The sequence below is a fragment of the Brassica napus genome, unplaced genomic scaffold (assembly GCF_020379485.1).
Source record: "Brassica napus cultivar Da-Ae unplaced genomic scaffold, Da-Ae ScsIHWf_1320;HRSCAF=1886, whole genome shotgun sequence".
NCBI classification, from domain to species: domain Eukaryota; kingdom Viridiplantae; phylum Streptophyta; class Magnoliopsida; order Brassicales; family Brassicaceae; genus Brassica; species Brassica napus.
Genome location: NW_026014737.1, coordinates 77368 through 102291, shown reverse-complemented (window position 1 = coordinate 102291; position 24924 = coordinate 77368). Strand labels below are relative to the sequence as shown.

At 34.2% G+C, this 24924-nt stretch overlaps 4 protein-coding genes across 4 annotated transcripts; all 4 read right to left on the bottom strand.

Annotated features, from left to right (window-relative positions):
- Positions 1 to 33: 33 nt before the first annotated feature.
- Positions 34 to 2993, bottom strand: LOC106357490 (glycerophosphodiester phosphodiesterase GDPDL5). Its single transcript, XM_013797152.3, has 9 exons — positions 2837 to 2993; positions 2494 to 2754; positions 2303 to 2412; positions 1732 to 2233; positions 1604 to 1645; positions 1235 to 1519; positions 1018 to 1160; positions 448 to 931; positions 34 to 370 (listed from the first exon to the last, which is right to left on the bottom strand). Exons 1-9 carry the CDS (start codon positions 2922 to 2924, stop codon positions 105 to 107), a joined length of 2181 nt encoding a protein of 726 aa, XP_013652606.1. The 5' UTR covers positions 2925 to 2993; the 3' UTR covers positions 34 to 104.
- Positions 2994 to 3339: 346 nt separating this feature from the next.
- Positions 3340 to 4907, bottom strand: LOC106356079 (protein FATTY ACID EXPORT 6). The gene is made up of 3 exons (XM_013795917.3): positions 4536 to 4907; positions 3791 to 3878; positions 3340 to 3646 (listed from the first exon to the last, which is right to left on the bottom strand). Exons 1-3 carry the CDS (start codon positions 4732 to 4734, stop codon positions 3574 to 3576), a joined length of 360 nt encoding a protein of 119 aa, XP_013651371.1. The 5' UTR covers positions 4735 to 4907; the 3' UTR covers positions 3340 to 3573.
- Positions 4908 to 8250: 3343 nt separating this feature from the next.
- On the bottom strand, positions 8251 to 10973 carry LOC125596907 (purple acid phosphatase 18). Its single transcript, XM_048771901.1, has 5 exons — positions 10630 to 10973; positions 9574 to 10242; positions 9174 to 9362; positions 8975 to 9063; positions 8251 to 8725 (listed from the first exon to the last, which is right to left on the bottom strand). The coding sequence occupies exons 1-5, from the start codon at positions 10762 to 10764 to the stop codon at positions 8500 to 8502; spliced, it is 1308 nt and encodes a 435-aa protein (XP_048627858.1). The 5' UTR covers positions 10765 to 10973; the 3' UTR covers positions 8251 to 8499.
- Positions 10974 to 11574: 601 nt separating this feature from the next.
- Positions 11575 to 19083, bottom strand: LOC125596906 (DNA mismatch repair protein MSH5). The gene is made up of 34 exons (XM_048771900.1): positions 18783 to 19083; positions 18432 to 18463; positions 18153 to 18247; positions 17855 to 17935; positions 17707 to 17779; positions 17480 to 17543; positions 17081 to 17235; positions 16871 to 16972; positions 16752 to 16779; positions 16645 to 16676; positions 16495 to 16552; positions 16212 to 16298; positions 15866 to 15922; positions 15528 to 15629; positions 15373 to 15417; positions 15039 to 15116; positions 14909 to 14959; positions 14750 to 14831; positions 14339 to 14412; positions 14144 to 14243; positions 13958 to 14054; positions 13721 to 13810; positions 13555 to 13619; positions 13410 to 13468; positions 13229 to 13305; positions 13056 to 13142; positions 12821 to 12882; positions 12663 to 12724; positions 12507 to 12560; positions 12334 to 12419; positions 12216 to 12247; positions 12110 to 12133; positions 11891 to 12006; positions 11575 to 11803 (listed from the first exon to the last, which is right to left on the bottom strand). Exons 1-34 carry the CDS (start codon positions 18816 to 18818, stop codon positions 11723 to 11725), a joined length of 2424 nt encoding a protein of 807 aa, XP_048627857.1. The 5' UTR covers positions 18819 to 19083; the 3' UTR covers positions 11575 to 11722.
- Between the last annotated feature and the right edge of the window lie 5841 nt (positions 19084 to 24924).

Here is a 24924-nt window from a genome sequence, read left to right as displayed (position 1 = left end):
AATTTTCAGATATCTTATAGAAGTCTGACATACTTAATTAAATTTTGTGCTTCATAGTTTTACTTGCAGATACTGCAGTTGAATTCAGTTACAAGCACTTAAAACTAAACTATGATAAAGATGCTCACAAGAACCACCATGGCTCTAACCGTAGAGGAAACTTGTACTGCTTTTGCCTTTGACTTCACATCTTCCTTTGCTGGTGCAGGTGCAGGAGGCTGGATTCTTACTTCAGGCAGAGGTGGTTCCGTGACATTTGAGTCAAGTAGTTGTGGATATGGAGCTTCTGCTGGTGAAAGCATCTCTCGATTAGCCAAAGATACGAGCTCTCCGGTTCTTATCTGCTCCATTTTGCTGTAGCATGGGTTCTCTGCAGTCAAATATTACTTCAGACTGGCTCAAGAACATTTAAAGAAGCAAAGATAGTAAAGAGGAGACATTACTTACTTGTGTATCTTGAAGTGGTCGCTGGGAAGTCAGTAATGATGCCATCAACCTCAGGATCTCCTCGGACAAAGTAGTCTATCTCCACAGTTGGATCAGAGAAAAAGTCATACGGCTGAGTTATAAACTCGTTGCTAAACGTCTCAACGTACACACGAAGACCGCTTGATCTGAGCCTTGGGACAACATCTGTTTCCTTTTCAAGCCTGGCTATCCCTTCGCTGTAGGGAACAACTGACTTCTTACTGATGACAATGGAGCCTGCAAAACTCTTGATGTCTTTGATTGCGGAATCTGCGACATCATGGATGTCTTCATCGACTGCATAGACCAGCTCTTCGTTAGTCATCTTCCCCTTCTCCTTGAACTCTATCAACACAGCCTTATCAGTAGACTGGATCAATACTTGACTAGTAGCTCTCTTCAACTCATATAGTACAGCATCAACTATGCTGATTCCTTGATGTGTTGCTAGATATGCTGCATACTAAGAAACAGAGAATGCTATATTAAGAAAAGAACCATGTGTTGCACATTATTCAGAAAAAAAAATTGCAATAACAGAAGTCTAACCTCTATTTTTATCAAGCTGCCTGAGAGAGAGCTGTAACGGTTTGGAAGTAACAAGAACTCAGATAATGTAAGAAACTTTCCAAGGTTCTTGTTTCTTGGGTTTCTGAATAAACCATACACCCTATGAGGATTAGAAATGATAGCTGCAAATGAAAAGAAGACATTATTAGTGCATATATTGACTCTTCATTTTCAGTTTTTGTAGCTTCTTTCTTACGCTTCAAGGTTTGTATCTCAGACATTGTCAGGCTGAAAGTGAAGATTCCACTTCCCTGCTGAATCTCTGAAACTGTTGACGACAGGTTTCTGAAGCTTGTGTAAATGACATTAGTGCTGTTCATAAGATCTATGGAGCTCATGCAAAACGGGATCTTATCCTTGGACATCTGGACATTGCAATCAATAAAGTCAACGCCGTCTCTAACAGCTTTCTCATATGCCAAGTCAGTACCGCCAGAGAAGTCTCCACTAGCCCCATCCTTGGAGATAATAGTTATATTAGCTGCAATATCAAAATGGGTCAGAACTGAAACTAAGAGATGTAGAAAGGTCATTTATAATAGTATGGTTTCCTTCATGCATGTACCTTGCTTTGTAGCTTTTTTCTTGTCTAAATGAGAGAAGCAATCTGTGGAAAACCAAACAAGTGTTTTGGTTACTTAGTATGAAAAATGGGAAGATAAAAGATTACAAGTAGAGTTTTCTTTTACTTACTGATGGCTCTATAAGGAGTCAGAGGGAAGTCTGATAAGAAACCATCAACAGAGAAGTTTCCATTGTCAATGAAATATAAATACTCATTCGTTGGATCATAGCTGTAGTTATAAGCAGATACGGCATCATTGGCAAACTCTGAGGCGAAGACTTGCAAGCCTTGTCTATGAGCATCAGTGACAAGCGACGTGTGGGGTTGCAGGTAAAGATCTGAACTTACAGGCCATATGTAAGATTTTGGGACAAGAATGCCAGATGAAAAAGTTTTTATAAAGGTTAGGTTCTTGGCAAGAGAGGCGTAAGATTGGTTGGTGAAGGGATCTATCTGGTCTTGACTCAAAAACCTAAAGATGAGCTTTGTCTTAGTTGGTTTGACATCTTTTTTCACGCTCTTCAGGAAACTGATGTCAGGAGAAGATATGAAGTTGATTTTCATGTGGCTTGATATAGACAGAACAAAGTTTCTCATGCTTAAATTGTGTTGCGTGTAGAAATCACTGTGCTGTAAGAACAGTAACAAGGAGAAGATTTAGTAATGATCTTAGTATATAAAAGAGTATATACATTTTACCTGAATGTTTAACCAAAGGCCTGAAGTCCCTAGTTTTGCTACTTCTTCAATACGCAATATATTGGAAACATCATCGAAGATTTGTAGTCTTGAGAAAACACCCTGTTCCACTGTTGAGAGGAAAATTTTTAGCATACAATCAGAATCAAGAAGAGGGTTCAAAGAAACAAGATAGTTAAAGAACCACTTACAAGTCACAGTAGAGAGTTCCTTCCATGTGAAACCAACAGAAAGCCATTCTTTGTGATTTGGGTAAACGTCCTTGACATTAGAAGCGTTATCAAGATTCAGGTTTGGGAAGCAGATTCCGGCACCGTCCTTTGTTAGCTGAAGGTCACACCATAGTGTTACGTCTGGAGAAGTTGTCAACTTCACCATCTTATATGCATTTTCACTAGAATCTGGAAGCAAACCAGAGAACCCTCCTCTAGCAACCACAACAGGAGGTTTCCCTGCCAAGAAAAACACAAAAGAAAGTGTCATAACATCATAAAAGATTCATGTGTTAGAAAAGTGAAATAAACTGTCTCTGACCATGCAATGTCTGCCAAGAGCTTGATGAAGCAGTCTGCAAAATGAAAAAGTTGATCAGAAACAGAAAAACCATCCTAGGGAACGCCATGGTTACTGGAGATTTTTCTCTCCTTGACACTTTTCTTGCTGAAGATGGGAGTGAATAATTGTACTTATGAGCTGTTTATCAATAAAGTTACACTAACAACCACTTCCTCAAAATGGAAAGTTCAGCTTCAAAACGTAATCTTATTCTGCAGCAGCACTTACTGCAACTTTATTCTATCTTTGTTGAGAACAATGTCGTTTATGTGGAAAATGGGAATCTTAGCTGGAGACCTTAGGTGAAGATAGCTAGCATGTGAGTATATTTCCACATATCTCATTGGGTCTCCATAACATTTCTAGCTTGAGAGACGCCCAAGTTCTAAAACTGTGTCACCTCCATTTATGGACCATGTAATGCTTTTAGAAATAGATCAGCTAACGGTCAAGATTTGCCCTTCTCGTATGTACAAAGAATGTGTAGCAAAAACGTCAGATATTTTGATATTTAAGATGACTCAAACCAGTTTGTAGTTAACAAAAACATGATTACAAGAAACTAATCCCAGAAACACTCATGACTATATGAAGTTCTTCAACTAATACAAACTAATTTCAGAACCACACAAGAGACTTTTAATCCACAAATTCAACAAAGGAGAGAATCATATACATCCATGAGAAAAAAAAGAAAAAACAGAGTTGCATAGCCATCATTCAGTTTTTGATGAGATCTTATTGCCACCAGTAGCGATCTTGTATACGTAAAAACAGGTCATGAGAGCACTGCAATACAGATATTGTACTCTACTGTTAAAAAATAAATGTAGTAGAAACGCAAAATACCAAATCCTGGATGATACAAACAAGGATAAATAGAGAAGCCAGATATTTTCACACAAAGGAAATGAGAATAGAGGGAATGTTCACCTGATGCCAGCAACTAGACCAGCCGGCATAACCTTTTGAGTGAGCAAGTAACGCTGTCCCATGACTAGTGTGAGTGCTGCTGAGATAACTGTATACAAAAACAAACATTCAGATGAGTTTCAGTCACTGAAACAGCAAAATGAAAACAGATTCTGTGAGCTTGTTTGAAATGTTCTTGAAGGTTGGTAAGAAGACTAGTTTAAAATCAGGAACCTACTCAAGTACAACATGTTACAACTCAAGTATGACAACACCCTTGGGTTGGTTGCACTTAACACACCATCATCTTGTTTTTAAGAGAGACACTAGAGTTTTAAGAAACTAGCAAACCCAATTCAAGTACTTTATACACCTAAAGATCCAAACACAACAAAACGTTGGCTTTTTCATATTTGATTATCAATCATCACACCAATCAGATCATCAGATAAAATTATTTGTTCAGATCCAGATCTTAGTGGTCTAATTAAGATCCTTAACCTTCATATCATAGCTAGAGTCCTACTCTATAACTAAACCCAAGTTCTTGATCCAAACAGTGAACCGTAGAAAAAAAACATTCATTTACTCAATTGACAAGTCAGTGAAAAAAAGCTATTCACGTCTTTTAAATAAAAAGTCATCTCTATACCCTATCGATCAAGACATAACGGAACCATATGATGCAAAGTCGAAATCTTTCTAAACATTAAAGTCATCTTAAACCTGAGAAAGACAGTAACCAAAAGGGAAACACGAACAAGACCTGTCTGAAGAACAACAGCGATGGAAGAATTTTTCTTCTTCTCGAAAGCTTTGAGACTGAGATATCCAGCGAGGATGAGTAATAAGCCAGCGACTGCACCGCCGGCGAAAGATGTAATGCTTCCTTTCTTCATGTACCCGATGAACCCACCGCCGATTAGGAGCATCCCATAGGGTATTGTGAAGCAGAAGTCATGCATTTTCTTTGGGTTTGCGAATAATTCCTGTTTTTCCGGGAAAGTAGAAGAAGAAAACTTGGGATGAAGACAATGTTTTGTAATGAAAAGGAGGAGGAGGAGGACGATAGAGTTTTTTATAATGAGTGGCGAGCGCGTGGAAGAAGTCCGTCTTTGTTTTAGTCAGCGATCGTTTTGAGACAACTGAACCCACTTACCAGCCCATTACTTATACGGCCTTATCTAATTAATAATTTATTTATTTTGGACAATCAAATTAATAATTTAGATCAAAATTTAGTATAAACTTCAATTAACCTGAAACACACAACAACACTGTGATTCTTTTTCATTTTATGAGCTTTATCATAGGCATTCTTTCAAACCAAAAGCAAAATATAAATAGATATATACATAGTCAAAGCAGAAGTTGTTTTTTTATCTTGCACAATAATTACAGTCATTGAAACCATGTTGTCTACATTAGTAAAACCAAGTCTTACTATTGTTTATTGTTTAAAAACAAAAAACCTCTCGCATCTCTCCTTCTCATAACCCGGAACCCTAGCTCCGGCCCGGTTAATCCGGCGCCGGAGGCGTCTCTCCTTCCTTTCTCTCTCTTTTTTACTTTGCTTTCTGTCTTCCTACTTAATCCTGACCGATATGCTCGTGTGCTCTGGGTCGGAAAATCCTCTTAAAGTTTCTGATTGAGACTGACGGTGGTTAGATCCGGCGTGCTTGGAGTCGCGGCGAGGTCAACGAGACGGTGGGGAGGAAGAAAGTCGGCTTTTAGGGTTATCGGAGAAACCGGATCTAGTTTTCCCCTTTTCAGACCGGCGATGGCGCGTGGCTTCGGGAGACACCCTCTGCTGCTTGGATCTACATCCCTAGACGGCGGTGAGACAAGCAGAGGAAGATTCGACTGCGAGTGGACAGAGTATGGTTTCTCTGTTCTGGGAAACACACGAACAATGACTCCCGCGGATAAAAAATGGTCAAGAGGAAGCTATTCTAGCGGTGGTTCGTGGTGGTGGCTCTATACCCTAGCGCCTGAAAGCCTTATCTTTTGGGTTGAGTCCCACTTCTCTGAAAACCCGATGAGCTATATCGACCCGCGTTTTACATAGCCAAAACCCGAATTTCATTCGGATCTTGTGTCCGTTTTTTAGGCTGAGGGTCTCAACGTTCGAAGACCAGGAGGATGAGGAGTTCTCGATTATGCACCTTTTGGTGAAGAGGCTATTGGGTCATGAGCTTTAATGTCGATCATTAGGATCCTTAACTAGTTCTTAATTAGTTTCGGTGAAGTCTGTAATCTTGTTGGGTTAGTAGACGTTGTTGTACCAAGAGGTCGAATTAGGAGGTTGAAGAGGTGGGTCATTCCGGGTCGTGGAGTGATCTCATACTCATTGTGGTCCAATGTACATTGAGAGTTTCGGTTAGGTAGCGTTGGGTCCAAGCAAGTGATCCAGGGTGTTACTAGATCGCTCAATGTATGTGTGGTATAAGTTTCTTGTGGTCAAGTTCTTGTATCCATATATTTGGTGAATGAAAGTTGAAGTTGAGTTAAAAAAAAAAAAAAAAAAAAACAAGTCTTACTCATACTTCTAGAATTTCATTTTATTGTTTATTGTCAACATGACATTTAAAACATTTGAAGATGAACATTTGATATAAAACATATTAAGAGTAACATGGATAATGCCACATGAGAACTGCTTTCAGATTCAGTGGAGAAAGGGAAATGGAATTTTAATATTAATCCATTCAACATAAAGATCAATCAAATCGCATAATCAACAGATAGAAGCTTATCAATCCACCAAATTTATAGCTGGAATAATTACCTAGACACTTCCTTCTCATTATCCTAGACTTGTGGGAGATTCTGTTTCCCTGAATGGGTTCAGCTACACGCCTTTCCAATTATTCACTGAAGCTTGGAGTATCTGACAGTTCTCCTTGAATCCTTTGACTCCGATTTGAAGAAAACACTCTGGATCTGAATGGTTTATGCAAAGATAAAATAGACAAGGAACCATCTGCAATAAAATAAAATATAAATATATTTATAAGGATTCAAACCCTAATCAAGAGATGATAAGCTAGTGAGACAAACTTTTAATAGAACATCAATTTTCCTCGTTGCCAAAGTGGGATTCTTCGTGAGTCTTGAGTGTTCTCTTACTAACGGTGTATCCATGATTCGCGTAGTGTGTAGTTAGATGAATGGTTCGTGTGAAAGTTTTAAGTCTTGTTGTTTTGGATGAAGATAAAAATTTGGTCGAGAATGGTTATTATCTGAGAAGTGGCGCTATTAAATTCTTTGACAAGTCTAAAAGAGTGTTATTGGATTATGTATTTGTAAAGAATTATAAAGATTTATATTTTGTAATGATTCTAGTGTTATTCAATAAAGACTTTTCAAAACTGTGTTAAAAATCTAGTGTTATTAGATTCAGAATTTTACAAAGTTAATAAAAGTCTTGTGTTATTCAATTTTTTTTAAAAATATTGATTTTGCCAATCTCTTATAATCTGTGGTTATTTGTTTATGGATTTTACAAGTTTTTCTTCATAAAATCTATTATCAAAGTATTGCTTTGACCATGTATTCTCAGAGGATTTTATTTATTAAATTGAATTGTTATAATAAAATGTGTAATTCAACTCTCCTTCCCAAATCTTCCGAGGTGAATTGTTTTTATTTATACTCCTAAGTCCTAAACTACCCTATAACACATATCACATCTCACGAAGCATCTATTCTCGTATGAACTTTAGCAAAAACGTCTCCATTTTTACATCTCTTTCTCAATAATTCATACCTCAAATTCTATCACGTTCTTATATCTCTGTTTTCCTCAGTAAAAAGTTGCAGTCTGTTACTTCCATAATCTGTTTCTTTAATTACCAGAAGATTTATAATTATCAAAAAAAAAAACTGTGTACGATCCAAAACCTTATTACCGGTTGATGATGATATGAAACAACATCAGAAAATCCCAGAACAAGAGTTTATAAAACAAAACGACACAATCTAATGTGATACTTGAAGATAAACTTTGAAAAAGTTATAATTATCTTCAATTAAAGAATAAGTAATAATCTACAAAACTTCTTAAAAAATAATCTAAGAAATTTAAATATCACTAAAACTCTTTTTAAATTCAGTAAAATATTTATTTTCCAAAATCATCAAAACTCTTTTTAAATTGTAAACCAATAACAGCCCCTAAGATTTGTGACTCTAGAACTTTTGAAAATTCTTTATTAATTATATTTATATTGAGATCCAAAATTAGTATAAACTCTAATTATTCTGAAACACACAACAACAATTTATGGTTCTTTTTCATTTTAGTAAACACCATATGAGCTTTTAACATTGACATTGTTTCAAAGCTTTAGTAAAGAAATACCATATGAGCTTTTATTTTGGCATTCCTTCAAAGAAGTTGGCTTTTAATCTTGAAAAGTACTGACAGTCACTGAGACCATATCGTCTACACTGGAGAAGAACATTCGATATAAAACATATTAAGATAAAAACAGTATGCAATTAATCAGAGAACAATACAACACATACACATCACAACAAAGTGCAAGCTTACAAAATTTCAAAGTTGGAACTACGAATTCTATGCAGCTTGTGAAAGTCTTCTACTATGGTGTGGCCAATAATAGTCTAACACACCTATTGCTAACACAAGAACCTTAATAGGTTTTTATATATATATATACTTCGGACTATTTTTTTACTGCAACGCTCACTTTATGGGATATCCATCAAGGTTCCATTAGCATTTTCCTGAGGTTTTCATTCCATTTCTTCTCCGTCCAACATCCTGAGTTCACGAGGGATGTTAACCAAACCTCATCAGATTTTGTTGGCTCATCATCATCGTTCCTATGCCAGGTCCAATGCGCATGTGTTGAATTCACCATCTGAAGTTCGCCATGTCCAAAGCTTGCTTCCCTGAAGACTGACCACTCTGGTGACGGATCTTTATACCTGAAAGCGAAAAAACATGAGATACTCTTCAAAATAAGTATCAACTGCTTTCATCATATGACAAAGACATTCAAAAGTGTGATTAGGTCCTGGTAGATAATCTGTTGAATTAGCTCAACAAAATTCAGACAACTAAAATGAAGCAGGTTTAGCAATGGACACATCAGAAGTTTTTTTTTTAATGAATTTACTTATAACATAGAAAAATAAGTTCGATAAAAAACAGAAGTAATCAGTTTGAGGTATTACTTGCGAGCTAGTCCTTCTCTGTTTCCTCCATCGCCTATGGTTATATGCACAGGACCACATGGATCTGATCTACCATTGTTGACACGTTTCTGTCAAAGCAGCACAAAAACAAGTTAATATCAGACATAAACAAGAAGACAATCTGACATATACTTTTTCTGTTAAGACTCATGAGAGAAGGTAACAAATATTATCATACCGTGCGTTCATAAGCATGGACATGACCAGTGAATACAATATCAACACCGCTCGCATAAAGCAAAGGCTCCATTTCAGCCATCATCCCATCGCCTTCATTTTGATGGGCATCGTTACTGTTATACCACGGCACATGGAACAAGGCTATTAGCCACGGAGTCCTTTCTCGGTCCACCTTTGCGAGATCACCCTACACAATACACAACAACAACCTTTTAGAGAATGCAATGTAACATAAACGGCTGATAGTACTTATTAATACAACAAAACAGCAACAGCAGAACCTAAGAAGCTAAAATGACAAAACAGTTTCATTTGTAACATTTTGCTAACTGCTTCAACCTAATGTGGTAATAAAGAAAGATACACATAACAAATGGATGATTAGTAGAAACTCTCACCTTTAACCAATTGTATTGATCTGAGTACCGATCGTAATCCGTGTATGAGCCAAGCATGATCACGTGTACACCAGCAACCTCAAAAGAGTAATACAGATTCGAGTTTGATCCACTCTCTGCATACGGCATCTTCCACCTGGAGTTATACGACACAAACTCATCCACCACAAAGGGAATATTCTCTTTCTCATGGTTCCCCTGAGTCACCATCCACGGCCTCACACTCGCCAGAGGCTGAACCAGCTCTCCAAACGTGTCCCACTTGTGCTGCATATAGTCGGCATAAGAAAGATCACCGGGAAGCAGATGCACTTCGTATTTGCATTGGTCGATATGATCTAGCGTCGACTTGGTCCAACCGGTTTGACCAAGATCACCAGCCACTGCGAAAGTGATCGGGAACCGAGATGGTGGTGTTTTGAGATGAAACTCAGGTCCTCCTCCACCGCAACGGTAATAGTAAACGGTGTCCGGTTCCAATGGGCCGATGACGGCATGGTGTATCTTCCCTGATCTGTAGAATATGTAGCTGTAAGAGGTGCTCTCTCCTTGACCAAGAAAGGAGTATTTCCCTGGCGATGTTCCGTATTCAACAAAGGAAGGGGAAGATTTGTCGTTGGTGACCCAACTCACTCGCATGTGTTTGTCTCCGGCCAATGAGATATGCACCTTCAAGCATAAAAAAAAAAAACAAATGATGTTCTTTATCAATTGTATCATCGCCCTCTAACTGCTTTCAGACAACAGTTTTGTCTTCATGATCAGCAATAGTTTTAAAGATTCGGAAACAGTAAACATATTGGCTAAGCAGAGCACGATTATATTGGATTATCTATGGAGTAAGAGTATTATTAACCCAAAATCAGATTTTTATATTTTATTTTTTTGCTTAAATTTGGAAAAAAGATCGGATTTTGCGGAGAAAAAACAAGTGTAGACCCACATGCAATACAAGAACAGACAGAGATAAGACAAGAAGAAACATGGGTTTCACAGAAACGGATCAGATCAGAAGAAAAACAGAGGAACGAGCCCAAGGGGGGGAGCCTAAGTTACCTGCTCGGGTTGAGAAGTGGATTTTTGTTGCCATGGAAACTGCAAGGCTTGACGAGGCTTTGGTCGGACATAGTCATCTGCCGCCACAGAAGCAAAGAGTATCACAGAGAAGGTCACAAGAAGCGTTCTTTCCATCTCTGCGAGAGAGCTGCTTTCAGATTCAGTGGGGAAGGGAGAAATGGAATTTTAGTATATCTACGCGGGGAGAAGAAACGGATGTCTATATGACCAAACTGCCCTCGCTGTATCTCGTGTGAATGTGATGATTTTGATTTTGATTTTGATTTTGATTTACACAAGGGTATAAGCGTAACTGGCTTATTGTCTATGGAGAAAACTGATTATTTATGATTGCTAATATTAATTTTCGGCTATTTATTGTTTTTTTTTTAAAATTAATTCATATAGTGAAAGCATTTTTTTTTTGTTTGCCGACTAAAATCGTGAAACCATTACTAATTCATATCGTGAAAGCATTTTTTTTGTTTGCCGACTAAAATCGTGAAACCATTACTAACAAAAGAAAAAATAAAAGAAAGCTAAATGATATAAAAAAGGAAAGTTAAAGAAAAAGTAAAACCGGTAAAGTGGGTGGTGAGACCAAGATGTGGTCAAGATGAGCAAATGACAAAAGGAAAATCCTTAGCTTATACGCAAAGAAGATAAAACAAAAAAGATATCACAGACAAAACGTCGACCAGTATTTGAAAACCAAAAACAAATATAAAAAAGGAAACAATAATATAGTTGATACGTTCGAAACCTTTATTTCACTTTTTGTATAACAAGTTTGTCTACCACACTGATGGGTATGCATTTCTGTTTGTTAAAAGTGCACAAGTTTGATACATGATCTTGTAAAAAACATGTGATTTATATTTAGTTATTAGCATTTTCTCCCTGCCATCAGTTCATTTTGGTTGTTTTAGTAGAACTGGTTTCTAATTAGATTCAAGGATGTCTTCCTGTATTGCTTTTTCCTCTTTTAAAACAAATAATTTTGATGATGAATTAAGTTTATTCTTAGAAATCAGCATATCCATCTTGGTAATTAGCTTTCGTAAGTACGAGATGCAACCTTATGGAGACTAGTTTAAGAAGTGAACATGTCTTCAAAGAAAGCACGGATATCACCTTTACTGATATCAAACTCCATAAACTTGTCAACAGCATCCTGCCAGTTTCATTCCGTGCGGTAAGAAGTTTGGTAAAGCCATGAGGACAGATGAGACAAGGGTAAGTGAGAGAGTAGCAAAAAGACCTTGAATACTTGATCTTGAGACGATATGTTGTCAAGGTTAAGTTTATCCACGTTGTTGTTACTCTCAAAGACGTCCAACACGATGGCTGCTCTCTTCACCACTTCCTCTGGGACACCTTGCGAATCAATAAACAGTGAAATTTATTCTGTTACTTTTTAATCAACATTAGTAAATAGATCCGAACGATATTGCCATTAATTGATTATATAAAAATGTACCAGCGAGTAGTGCACAATGTAGACCTGCATTACATAAATAGGTTGATGTCATTTGGTGTTTGCATTATCGTATGTAGACAATGATGCAAAGAATTAAAATGCTTACCGTAACTCAGCAGCGTTTGTCCCGGGATTAACCTGCGTCAAGACCATTTCCTTAAACAATGACGTGAAGTCTTGATAATGTAGACAGTTTAGGTAGATTGCTAGTCGAGACTTCGTACCGATAAAGAAAGACAATTTCTTCCATGTTTGCAGATTCTGTATCTGGCCTCAGAACGCTCATTGTGTAGAATCGTATCTTCTCAGACTGGAGTAAAAGAAAAAACCAGGAATCTTTAGAGATACTGCAATAATAGAAACTCGAAATTTGAGAATGTTGGTTCGGAGTATATACAACGGGCAAGCAGCTCTCGTTAAGTAGTTCAGTCAAGTGGGTGCATACTAGAACCTGAAAGCATGCAGCAATAGTCCATGTCATGTAACATGCTATTTGAGGGTTGTAAGAGAACATATAAGGTTTTATGGAAAGACAGACAAGAGAACGCTATACCCTTGGTGGCTCGTTACATGAAGCAAAGTGACTAATTGTCCCACCAAGCAAGCCAATACCATCTGTACGAGTTTATGTAAGGCAGGAGTTTTTCACAAACACCACCTGCCTCTAAGTGCAAAGCAGAGAGCAGGTAAGTCCATAAACAGACAACAAACCTTCTGTAAGAGTGCCTTTACCAAACTCGTCCAAGAGACACAGAGATCTTGAAGTTGCCTGCCTGGAGCATGCAAGCCAATCACAATCAGTAGAAATATGATCATGACCCATGAACTTTAGAATAACAGAGCTCGTGAACAAGAAGTCACTAACTGATAAAAGTAACTGAGACCGGCTCACAAGTTCCTATCAGTAGCTTGGAATAAAGCTAATATAGCGGCAGTTCAGAGATACCTTAGCATCATTCCCACTTGATGTAGATCAATCATAAATGTAGATTGCTCCGCGGTCATGAACTTGCTTCCCATTGCACAAAAGATCCTGTTATTGTACGACTGATCTTAGCAAGGACGGATATACCTTTAAAAAGAGATTCTAGAAGGGTGAAAGAATCCAGGACGTTCAACCTGTCAGTTAAACCAACAGTTGCAGCATCTGCTGGTACAAAGCTTCCAATATGAGATAGGAAAACAATTAAAGCCACCTAGAAATAGCAAGCCAGAAAGAAAGAATCATCGGCTTTAGTTGTCAATTCATGGAGATGATATACACATTCATTGGAAGAAGAGAAACAAAAGTAAAGCCGACCTGCTTCACATATATGCTCTTTCCTGAGTAATTAGGACCGGTAATGATATGAATTCGACCTGAAGCAGGAAACGCTTGCAATCAGGTGATGAACACAGACTAGTTAACAAGTTATTCAAAACAATTTAATCAGCAATCAGCTCACCGTTATCATTTATTTCAGTATCGTTGGGGATAAATGTATCCACTGCCATTTCCTGCAAAACATGCCTGCCCTCCAGTATAGATATTAACCGATACAAGTTTTTGTTAGGAGTTTATGTATAAATGCAACAATAAGACGTAAATGCAGCTAAAAGAGGCAACTTCACCTTCCATTCCGAATATCAAGCAATGATTCCATTGTCAGAACAGGCCTTACGTACTTATTCTGATGGGCTACACAAGCCAACGATAAAATGCTACAAATGCCAAGAAGAATAAATGGTAATTAGTCATTACTCATGAGCAGCCAATCAGTTACTATGAAAAAGTGTTATATTAAGAGGAGAGTAGGAGAGGCTAATAATGAAATGGGATATCAGTAGCTTTTGGAATGTATTGATTACCAATCAAGTTCTGCAACGAAATTAACTGCCTTCAACAGGTGTGCCGAGAACAAAAGTGTGTGCGATAGCAAGTCCCTTATAATAGCTCTCTCCATATCTGTCAACAATTTTTTGTTAAAAAGAATACATCATCTTACGCAAGAAGAACTGTGCCAGGTAAACAATTAACCTGCACGAAGAGCATACCTAAAATTTTGTGGTAGATATCTCCAAGCACGTTGTCTAACTCTCTTGTCTTTGGAGTATGATAAAAGAATCGCTGAGTCTCCCCGTCCAGATCAGAGAACTACTTACAAGAGAGATTTCTAGATTAAATAAGTTATGCTATGCATAGCGTCCAAATTATAAATTTCGAAATATTTTAACACAAACACAACGTACCGCAAATTCAAATTCGTTAATCCTATCAAGTGCAGTTTCATCAAGTTTTTCTCCAAAAATACACATGAGGTACCCTGCAGAACAGGTAAATCAACGGAAAAGTTATATTTCATTTACATAAAGGAGTGAACCGTTATCCAAGTGTGGATAAAGACGCATGGTCATGATTTCTTAAATACACATCACAAATTGAAATGCTACGCAGCAATCTAGAAGCATAAGTCACCATAGTTGAACTGATAACCCCAGGGCATTATGGTTCCAAGTGTGCAACTGTATCTCACTTTTGTTAGGAGTGATTCTAATTCGTAAAAGGCAATTATGATTAGAAAATCTTTCTAGCAAAACATTTAAGTATATAACACTGTATAGAACTTATGTGAAAACAAAATCGTGGAACTTCAGACCCACCAATTTGTTGAATATAGACAATACAAGGAGGGAGATTCTCCTTATGCAGATGAGGTAAGTGTTCAAACTCCATCGATGAAACCTGTGAGAAAACGGAATCATCCAAACGACACGTTTACTTCAGTTATCAATTAGGAGAAATTATCACATAGAAATAACCTCTTGCAGGAACTCCGGCAACCCCTCGTATATTTGCCTCAGCTCATCCAACTGGTAAAACAAGAAATGAATTACTTGAAAGAAAAATTTGAGATATGACAGCCTGAACGAAAACAAATTTCTGTAATACCTCAGCACAGAATCCATCTTTAACCAATGTTTGATAACCCTTCTCTTTGCTTCTAGTTACATCAATGACTCCAAGTACCTGCGGAAGTAAGTCCATGATTGTTATACATATCCTACGCATCTCTCACTCAGAGGCCTGCTGAATTTGTTTAAACGAATATCCAACTTCTGAGTAACTTTGAATTGAGACGTTTAAGAATTTTTGCCACTTTTAAATGTTTCATAAAGGTTGTAATTCTCCAAGGAAAGGAAAAGAGAGATGTTAAGATATGCTCTTTTGAAGAAGACACTACGGATTATAATGGAATGAGAGAGGCAAAAAACAACCAACTGACCAGTTCATATACATAATCTAGCTCTGTGCTGATACATAAGCCAGCCTGCAACATGGCAAGAGAACTTAGCAAAACAACCATGCAACTGAATAAACGAATGAGAAAATAGCATTTGAAGCTTCATAAGCTGTTTGGTTATGAGAAATATTAGCAACCTTCTCAATAATGTCTAAGTTGAAGCGTCTCATATGCTCTCGGAGACTTTCAGAGACTCCAACTTCAAATATCTTATTCACGTGCAAGAGGGCACCTATACTCTAATGCACACAAAAGAGGGCATTAGCTTCTGAAACTATTTTTGTAGGATTCAATCGAAATTTCAGCTAGGATCTGCCCGAAAAGACTTCATAGGAAATCTAGTTACAGAAACCATTTTTAAAAGAAACTAACGAATAGAGTAGTTGGAGTATAGTGAAGGAAAAAAATATAAGAAAGGCCTGCAAGCAATAAATGAGAGGAGATATGGAAGATGATCGTATAGTGAAACAATTACCTTCATAAAAGCTGTCCAATCATTACTGGTGCACAAGGACGTCGGGGAGTTGAATTTCTTGTTTTCACATAAGAATGAGATATTTAGCAAAACCAAATGTGTACAAGAAATAAAGAATCTACATGATCGGCATACAAGTTCACACATCGCATGCAAAGAGAACACTGATTCTGCCAACAGATTAACAATTAACATATACACCACAAACTATATGGAATATATTCTCTGTGCCATCAGCTTCTAATTCAAGAATCTGCTTCACAGGCTCTTACGACTATAGCAAATAAGCATGCTACCAGCCTACCACGAAAAAAAATTTAAATACAGAACAATGGTACCTTCTTACCTTGAGCAAATGGGATATGTCCTTCACAGATTTCAGTGTATCCCGCAAAGATGTCATCAGCTCTATAGAAGATATGAAAAAGGTAATCTCATACAGTCAAGAGAAATTTCTTAGTAAGCAACCGAAAACATTATTTGTCATTCAGAACAAATGATGATTGGGTTTTTTTTATGCTGATAAGGCTTCGGAAAGCAGACTTCAAATTTTGTCAATTGGTTTCTCTTCTTTCTTACTGATTCCCAACTCCTATTCTACTTGGCATAAGGCGAAGGAAAAAGGATACAGCATTGAGACGACGGTCTAACACTTCAAGATCCAGAATTGGCCTCATAAACCAGCTTCTGAAAATAGAGAGAATGAAACTGATACCTTAAGATTACACATATCACTAGCTGCAGGAGAGTTTTATATACCTATCATTCAGATTTATTACCTTAAAAGCCGTCTACCCATTGGTGTGGCACACTGAAATAGGCCAGGTAAGTTAAATCATATATACAAGCAGTAACAACTAGAATGCCCAATGCAAGGAAAGCAAACCTTATTCATCATGCCAAACACCGAGAACCTTCATTTAAAAAAATCAGTGAAGATTATTCATAAGGCAGAGAAGAAGAAAACAGATATAACATTTAACAGTTGAACCATTAGCCATTTACCCTTCTTTTGCCCTGCCAATGCCCATATGGCTTGGATGTTTATCTATTTGAAATATCTGTAGTGCCTCGTGAGCAGCTGCATCAAGTTTGAGAAACTTGTTCCTAGTGAAACATTTGTCAAGGATTTTGAGGCAGCACTACCATCCGAAAAAATTTAGAAAATATTTTCACCAAGACGAAAATAAAAAGAACACAGACATTGGAGGATACAATGGTACTTCCATGACTGAGTCAATTGCAATTGACGCTGTCCCAGATTCGTTTTGTTCCAGGGTATCTACAATTCGTTCGCTTTCTAATATAGCAAGAAGACCCCCACTAACACGAACTTGGACTTCACTGCCTACATCCATCATTGAACTCAGCTGCAATTTACAAGATAATGAAGAAACATCATACAATAATAAATGAATCATTTTATCAACTACTAAATTAGTAGCAAGACCAACAGATAGCTTTGTTTTGCTTTACACAGAAAAATTACTGAAGATGCCAAACTGTTTTCATTTTGGCATCAAAAGTATCAATAAGCTCTATACTAGCACGTTATACAATGAGATTAAAGAGAATCCATCGTAAAAAAAATAACAATTCCTTGTTGTAACTTACATAACAAACCCGTTCTTTGATATTCAGCCCTTCATCCATTCCTGTTACTCGAAGATAAACAAGCCTACAGAATATTGGGGTAAAAATCAGTGTAAAACAGCAGATATTATGAGTCAGGTAAGCTATTACAACTAGAACTGCAGGAACCAGTTTCCTACTACATTCATCATGTCATCTGACTAACCGAAACCACCGCAAATAAGTGGAGCTGATTACACTTTCTTTACCTGTGCCACGCTTGCTCGTAGCTAAATGTTGAGCTCTTTACCTGCTTCACCATGGTATCCTCTTCAGTTCCATCTGCAGAATCAAATAATTATGCAAGTCCATAAATTATAGGGCCCATATAATCATAGAAAATAGATGGCGCCATACCACTCTTCTGCAGAGCAGATACAAAGGAATCTTCACTTTTGGTGCTTGTGTAAATGACCAATGGCTTCGCTTGATATTTGACTGAAGAAATACAACCAACACAAATGAAGCAAACAAATACCTAATGAGACCAGAGGACAAGTGTAGCAGAACAAAAACTGCAGAAAAGTAGCTGAAAATCAAGAACCTCCTTGACTCAAACTTTCCATTAAAAATGTGATAGATCAATATATGGGATTGCATGCAGGCAACTACTACATGTAAAGATTCAACTTCATATCGTATTGAAAATTTATACCCATATTGACCAGAGTAAAATCAGAGCAATCTTCCTCCCAAAATTCAAGCACATGAAGCTGGCGTACACTACAGTCGTAGTAAGAAACTCCAACTCTGGAAAAAAAAACAGATTTTGTAAGCTAAATATGAGTTTCTCCATCTGATAACCAGCTAACAAAAGAAGCCAACTGAATTACATAAGCATTCACTCAGATGTAATTGACAAATTGTTGAGTCTCTTAGCATATTTTCACAATGATATTCATCTCAAACAAGAATGTGAAGTTAAATTACTAACCGACGACCGTGCTGAATGCAAGCCATATAAACCTACATTGCAATTGAAATAAGCAGAGTGTAAGTACGAATGATTCTGATGATCTGCAAACTTTTCAACTCAGACGCAACGATTAGACTCCCACTAGTTCCGATTAGGCTAATCAAGATTCAAAGAGGAGCAGCTAGGGTTTCGTCAAGCTCTTTACAATCGAGATCGGCGTAAATCGAAGCCGGAACAGATTTTGAATCTTCGAAATCGTAAATTGGCGAAAGCTAGATATCAAAACTTGCGTACTTAGATCACAACGACATAACAAACGTATTCTCGGGAGAGACGAACAGCAAAATCAGATAATATAATCGGAGATACCTGCGATTCGGTTTCCGTTTCGTCAGTTTCCTCCATTGCTGTGAATTAGAGCGAGAGAGGAAAGAGTAGAGACGTTGGGAAGATGATGACGGGAGAAGGGCGCGAGAGGGAATCGCAAGTCTCGACGGATTTTGAATCAAAATATCTCTGAATGGTTGTTTTAAGGAAATATTTCGAATTTTGTGTTCCGGATTGCAAATAACGAAACTTCTGTATAATATTATTTTGTGTGTTAAAATGTAACCCCCTTTTTTTTTTTGTCACAGAAAATGTAACCCCCTAAACATCTAATCTATTAAAATAGAGTCATTTTTTTTATCTACTATACAAAAGTCATAGTAAGTCCATTTTATTAGTTACATGATAAAATATGACATAATAATCCAAAAACAATTAATTATAAATTAGTTCTAACTATAAATTTAAATTTTATTTTTAGTTATAACAAATATGTTAAGAGAAAATCTAACAAAATCTTACTAAACTTTTAATTTTTTTTAATTAAATAAAGCATCAAATAATTTCGTAATTAATAATTTATTATTATTTTAAAATTCATATTAATTAAGTTTTATTATAAAACAAAAAATAAAAATATATAATGTTTTTATAAATTTTGTTATAATCTATATTAATTAAAATAGAAGTATTATATAAATTAAATATGATAAAATTATATTAGTTTGGTAAATTAACCTACTTACTTTTGAAAATACTTTCATTTGATTAAATTATTATCTGCCATTTAAACGAGTTTAAATTTGTTAACTATGTAATATTCTTATACAAAAAATAAAGTTATTAACATATGTTAAACTTTTTTATTCGACAACTATATATTTTCAAACCAAATCAAACTCTAATATTAATGATAATATTAACATTTAACATTTTTAAAATAAAAAAAATACCCGCACGAATGTGCGGGTTAAACTCTAGTTGCTAATTACCATATTCATTTTTAACAAAAAATGACATGTCTTTTTTTGACAAATATGACATAGCAATTATTTAATTGTAACATTTATAATTTCTTTTAAAAGTACGGACAACTCTTTAAAATGAGCCAATAAATGTTTTTTGACAAAAAAACACATAACGGAAAAATAATCAAAAAATTACTAAAAAGGATAATTATAGGGGAAATTACATGTTTACTATTTTTATGGTATCACTTTTCATTTTTACCACCACTAAAGATATATTTTCAAAAATATTCTTCTTTAAGTGGCAAAAGATTCTTATGCTCTTGCTATTTATATATATAACTAGATTCTGACCCGCCCTTGAAAGGGCGGGTATATTTTTATATTAACTATATTTTTTGTTTTAATTTTTTTTTTAAGAAATTTGATTTTCGTATTTGTGTTTTTCTATGTAATCATATTTGTGTTTTTTTTGTAATTATATTTATATATAAATCTTAATCAAAATTTATTTTATAAAATAATAGCAATTTAAAATTTGATTCGGCATACGCTCAGTTCTTTGTAATCATATGTACGTATACCCGTTTTTTTGTAATCATATTTATTTGTTTTAGATCTTGACCCGCGGGTATAATATTGGTTTGTAATTTTTTATGTTTTTTATGTTTCTATAAATATGTAATATTTTTCTGTAATTTTTTCTTATATATTAAAAAATATTTATATACAATTATATAATGTATGGTTATCGTAATGTAGTGGGTAGTGTATATTTATAGAAAAACGTAGGGTTATATCTAAATTTAATTAAAAAAATTAAATACTTCGTTACATAAATTAATTTGTTCTATTTATAAGGGGTTCATGTTTAGAATTCATTCCATTAAAATCATAAATACGTTAGGAACTATATAATTTTAAGATCTAAGGCCATTAATATTTGAGTATATGTCCACCAAAATCAAACGAAAAAAAATATCAGATTTGAAAAGAAAACATCTTATCTAATATTATATTTGAATAAAAATATGATAAACTGATTCATGTTTGTATATATCTTTTGTATAAAATAACAAACACGTATGTAATTCGAATTCGGTGATCTCGTTTGATTACCACAATCACATATATTTGTGTTCCTTCATCTTGGTATCACTTTTGGTTTGAAAATCTGAAGTCATATTGTTACCAAATTCAACCAATGTTTGTTGGATAAAGTTATATTGTAAGTCTATGGTATGTCATATTTTCTACATTTATTGAGATGTGTACACATTATTATACAACTGGAGTTACATGTGAATAGGCATGGTCTGGACCGATTTAGACCAGAAATTATTTGTATGCAAAGAAACATCAATATAATGTGAACTATCTTACGTGTACTAACCAGATTAATGTAATTATGTATGATTTAATTAGTCACCAATTTAATGTAGTTACATGTATGATTTAATTTTTCGTGGTCCAACTGTCCAAATAATAAATTACCGTAAAAAGGACATAACTGCATTTGATATTTTCCATTGGCATTAATATCAAACGGTTAAGATTAACTAAAAAGAAACGGTTATGGAAATTGGCGTTACATAATATGTGTCCACTAAGCAAATTACTTAATTAGAGAATCCTTAAATAAAGGAAAGTAAATGGTTGGACTCTACTTTTATCAATGGGTCACACTACTGTTTTAATAGAATAGATAAATCATTATTTAAATAAAAATAAAAAATAAATAAATAAAATAAATAAATAAATAAAAAGAAAAAATAAATAAAAGTAAAAAAAATTATGTTTTCGAATTATACTTTTTCAAATTCAAACTTTTTATAATTTTTTTTTTGAAATTTTTTTTCGAATTTTTTTACTTTTTTATTGAAAAACAAAAATTATGTTTGAAACTATTTTTTAAAATTTTTTATATATTTTTTAAATATTTATTTATATATTTATTAGAATCCTAAATTTCACATTCGAAAAACCCTACCCCACCCCTCAACTTTAAACCCTAAGTCTACAATAGTTAACCCTATAGATATAATTGTTTTTTACCCTTCATTAAAAGTGAGGGTAAAAGTGGTACTATGAATGTACTATTTGTGGCAATTTCCCATAATTATATACTTACTCTAAACATATATAAATATAAATAAATAATAAATAATTCAAATAACTTTTTCAGAAAAAGAAACTTATTCAAAATTCAAAACAATTCCTGAAATCAGTTTTCAAATTATTTTTAAAAAAATTATTTCAGAATACGATAATTTTTTGGAAATATTCTAAATATCTAATCTATTAATTTAAGGTCTTATTTTTATCTACCATTAATAAGTCATAGTATAACCACTTAGATAATTAGTTAATATTATATATTTGAATATTTACATTAATAAAAAACCAACTATAAATTTTATTTTATTTTAATTATAAAAAAATTCTATTGAGAAAGAATCTAATAAAACCTTATTTACAAATTTAAATATTTTTATAAAATAACAGATTAATTAATTTCATAATTAGTAATATAATATTTTTATACATCAATGTTAACTAAAATTTTATTATAAAACAAGAAAATAAAATTATTTACTATTTTTATTAGTTCTATAATTATATTCTGTATTATATAGAAATAGAAGTGCTTTTTTTTTGACAACTAAAAAATAGAAATGCTATATGAATTAAATATGACAAAATTATGTTAAATAGGTAATTAAAAACTTTATTTTTTAAATTGTTTAAATAAATTGTCATCCATCGTTAAAATGAGTTAAAATTTGTAAAATATATAATAGTTTTATACAAAAATTAAATTTATTAACATAGGTTAAACTTTTCTATCTACAACTATATATTATCATTTTTTTTTTGAAACTCTCAACATATGTATTTTAGTAATCCATTAAAAATATTACTGAAAAATCAAATTTCAATTATAATTTTTTTTTAATTATCACAAAATCTATTGAGAAAAATTTAGAAAATACCAACAAAAATTCAAATATTTTTTATAAAACAAAGTATTAATGTAGTAACAAAATAAATTCACAATTGACGTAATCTTCCAAACTCAACAATTGTAATGTAATTTTTTCATAGTTTTCTTGAAAAAATATAAAATTTTGAAAATAAATATTCAATCTCAAAATTATAATATTTTAAATTTACAAAATATAAAATCATAGATAATAAAGAATATTTTTTTTTGGAAATGCACTACAAAAAAAACAAACTATCTATGTAATAAAAATTAAAGCAATCTAAAATTTTGAACTCGTAATTAAAATAAAAAGAAAACTTAAAATCATAACATCAAAGAATCTTATATCAACAAAATTTACTAAAATTATATGATAGATGCTACTATGTATAAAATTTACTAAAATAATAGGGTTATAATATTAAAAAAAAATGTATTTCTACTTATAAATCTCGTAAAATAATAAAATAATATATTTTAAAGTATATTTTTTAAATACAACATGTAAATATAAATTATCTTAAACATATTAATTTTCTATAATATAAATAAATAAATTTAAAAAAGTATCATAGCAAAATGTATATATTAAAGAGAAAACATATTCTAAAGTAGGTTATCTATTTGATTATTTCATATTGTTATTTTATTGTAGGGGAAATTTTACTTATACACTTTACATGATACTACTTTTTACTTATACCACCACTCAAAGGACATTTTCATAAATAACACATTCATTAATTGGTAAAAGACTAAACTAACCTTATCTTTACTTCAATCTATCGTCTCTTTCTTCTCCACCGTCGTGATCCTTCTTCTCTCTCCTTTCGGATCCACCGTCTCTCTCTCCGTCGGATCCACCGTCTCTCTCTCCGTCAGATCCGCCGTCTCTCTTTCCGAGATCCATCATCTCTCTCCCTGTGGAGATCGTTCTTCTCTCTCCGTTGAGATATGTCGTCATCTCCGACGAGATCCATCGTCGTCTCCGTTGAGTTCCATCGTCACTCTCTCTCACGCATCTAGCGATAAGCAATTACGAGAATCACGATTCAAAACTTCAAAGATGTTGGCTCCTCTCCACGATTCACACTGGTATGTTTTTAATTTGTGTATTTGTTTTGTTCGATTCAAGTAATATTTTGGATTTGTTCTTTCTGTTATAAAAAAAAATCAACGAAGGTTGGTTTATAAAGGTCGATCTGGGTTCAAGTAATTTTAGGATTTTCGTTCCTCTGTTATTCCAAAAACAAATAAGGTTGATTTAGACTTGTCATTTGAATAGTTCTGGTTAGGAGAAATATTTTCGGATAGTGAACATTGTATTTAAAAAAATTATAACCTCTTATAAATGTGGGTTTTAAGATATTGTTGATAGTACAACTCAATGCTTACAAGGTTTGGTTCTTGTTAGTTTGTGTTTGCCCTTGCGAGTCTTTTCCTTATATGCACTTATGTATCTATGAATAGGAGAGCTTTGTGTTTGGAGCCAGACAAAAACAAACAGTGCAACCTGGCCATCTGCTTGATGCGTATGGGTCGAATCCCAGAAGCTAAATCTCTGATTGATGCTGTGAGAGATTCTTCTGCAGAGATTGAGTTCGGAGATGAACCGTTCACGAAGTCTTACGACAGAGCCGTTGAGATGTTAGCAGAAGTGGAATCTAAAGATCCAGAAGATGGTCTTTCGGATAAGTTCTATGCGGGATGTTCATTTGCAAACGAAACAATGAAGGAAAACAAAGCTCCTCGAAATGCAAACAGGAACCACTCGCATGTTCCTCCTTCTCCAGCATCTGTTAGACAAACGTGAGAGAGGCTCTGTTGGTCCAAGGATGGATGAAACTGGCCCTTATCTTCCCACTGAGAAGGTTGATCAATTGCAAAGTTCTGATACAAGGGAAAGGAAGGTAGTCTTGCTGCAGCTTTGGTTCTAGCTAATCTATATTATCTTGCATGTTAGAAACCTCTTATAAGGGTTTATAAAACTATTTATAAGAACTTATAAATCATTTATAAGGTTTTGCAAATATATTTATAAAAGTTTATGAATCTGTATATAAGGGTTTATAAAAATATTATAAGAGTTTAATAATCTTCATACCACAATTTATAAGAGTTAATAAATCTTTTTCAAGAGTTTATAAATCTTTACAAACATTTAGTAGTAAAATATTCATAAAGCAAGTGTCTATAATTCTAATATAAATGTTTGTAAATTATTATAATA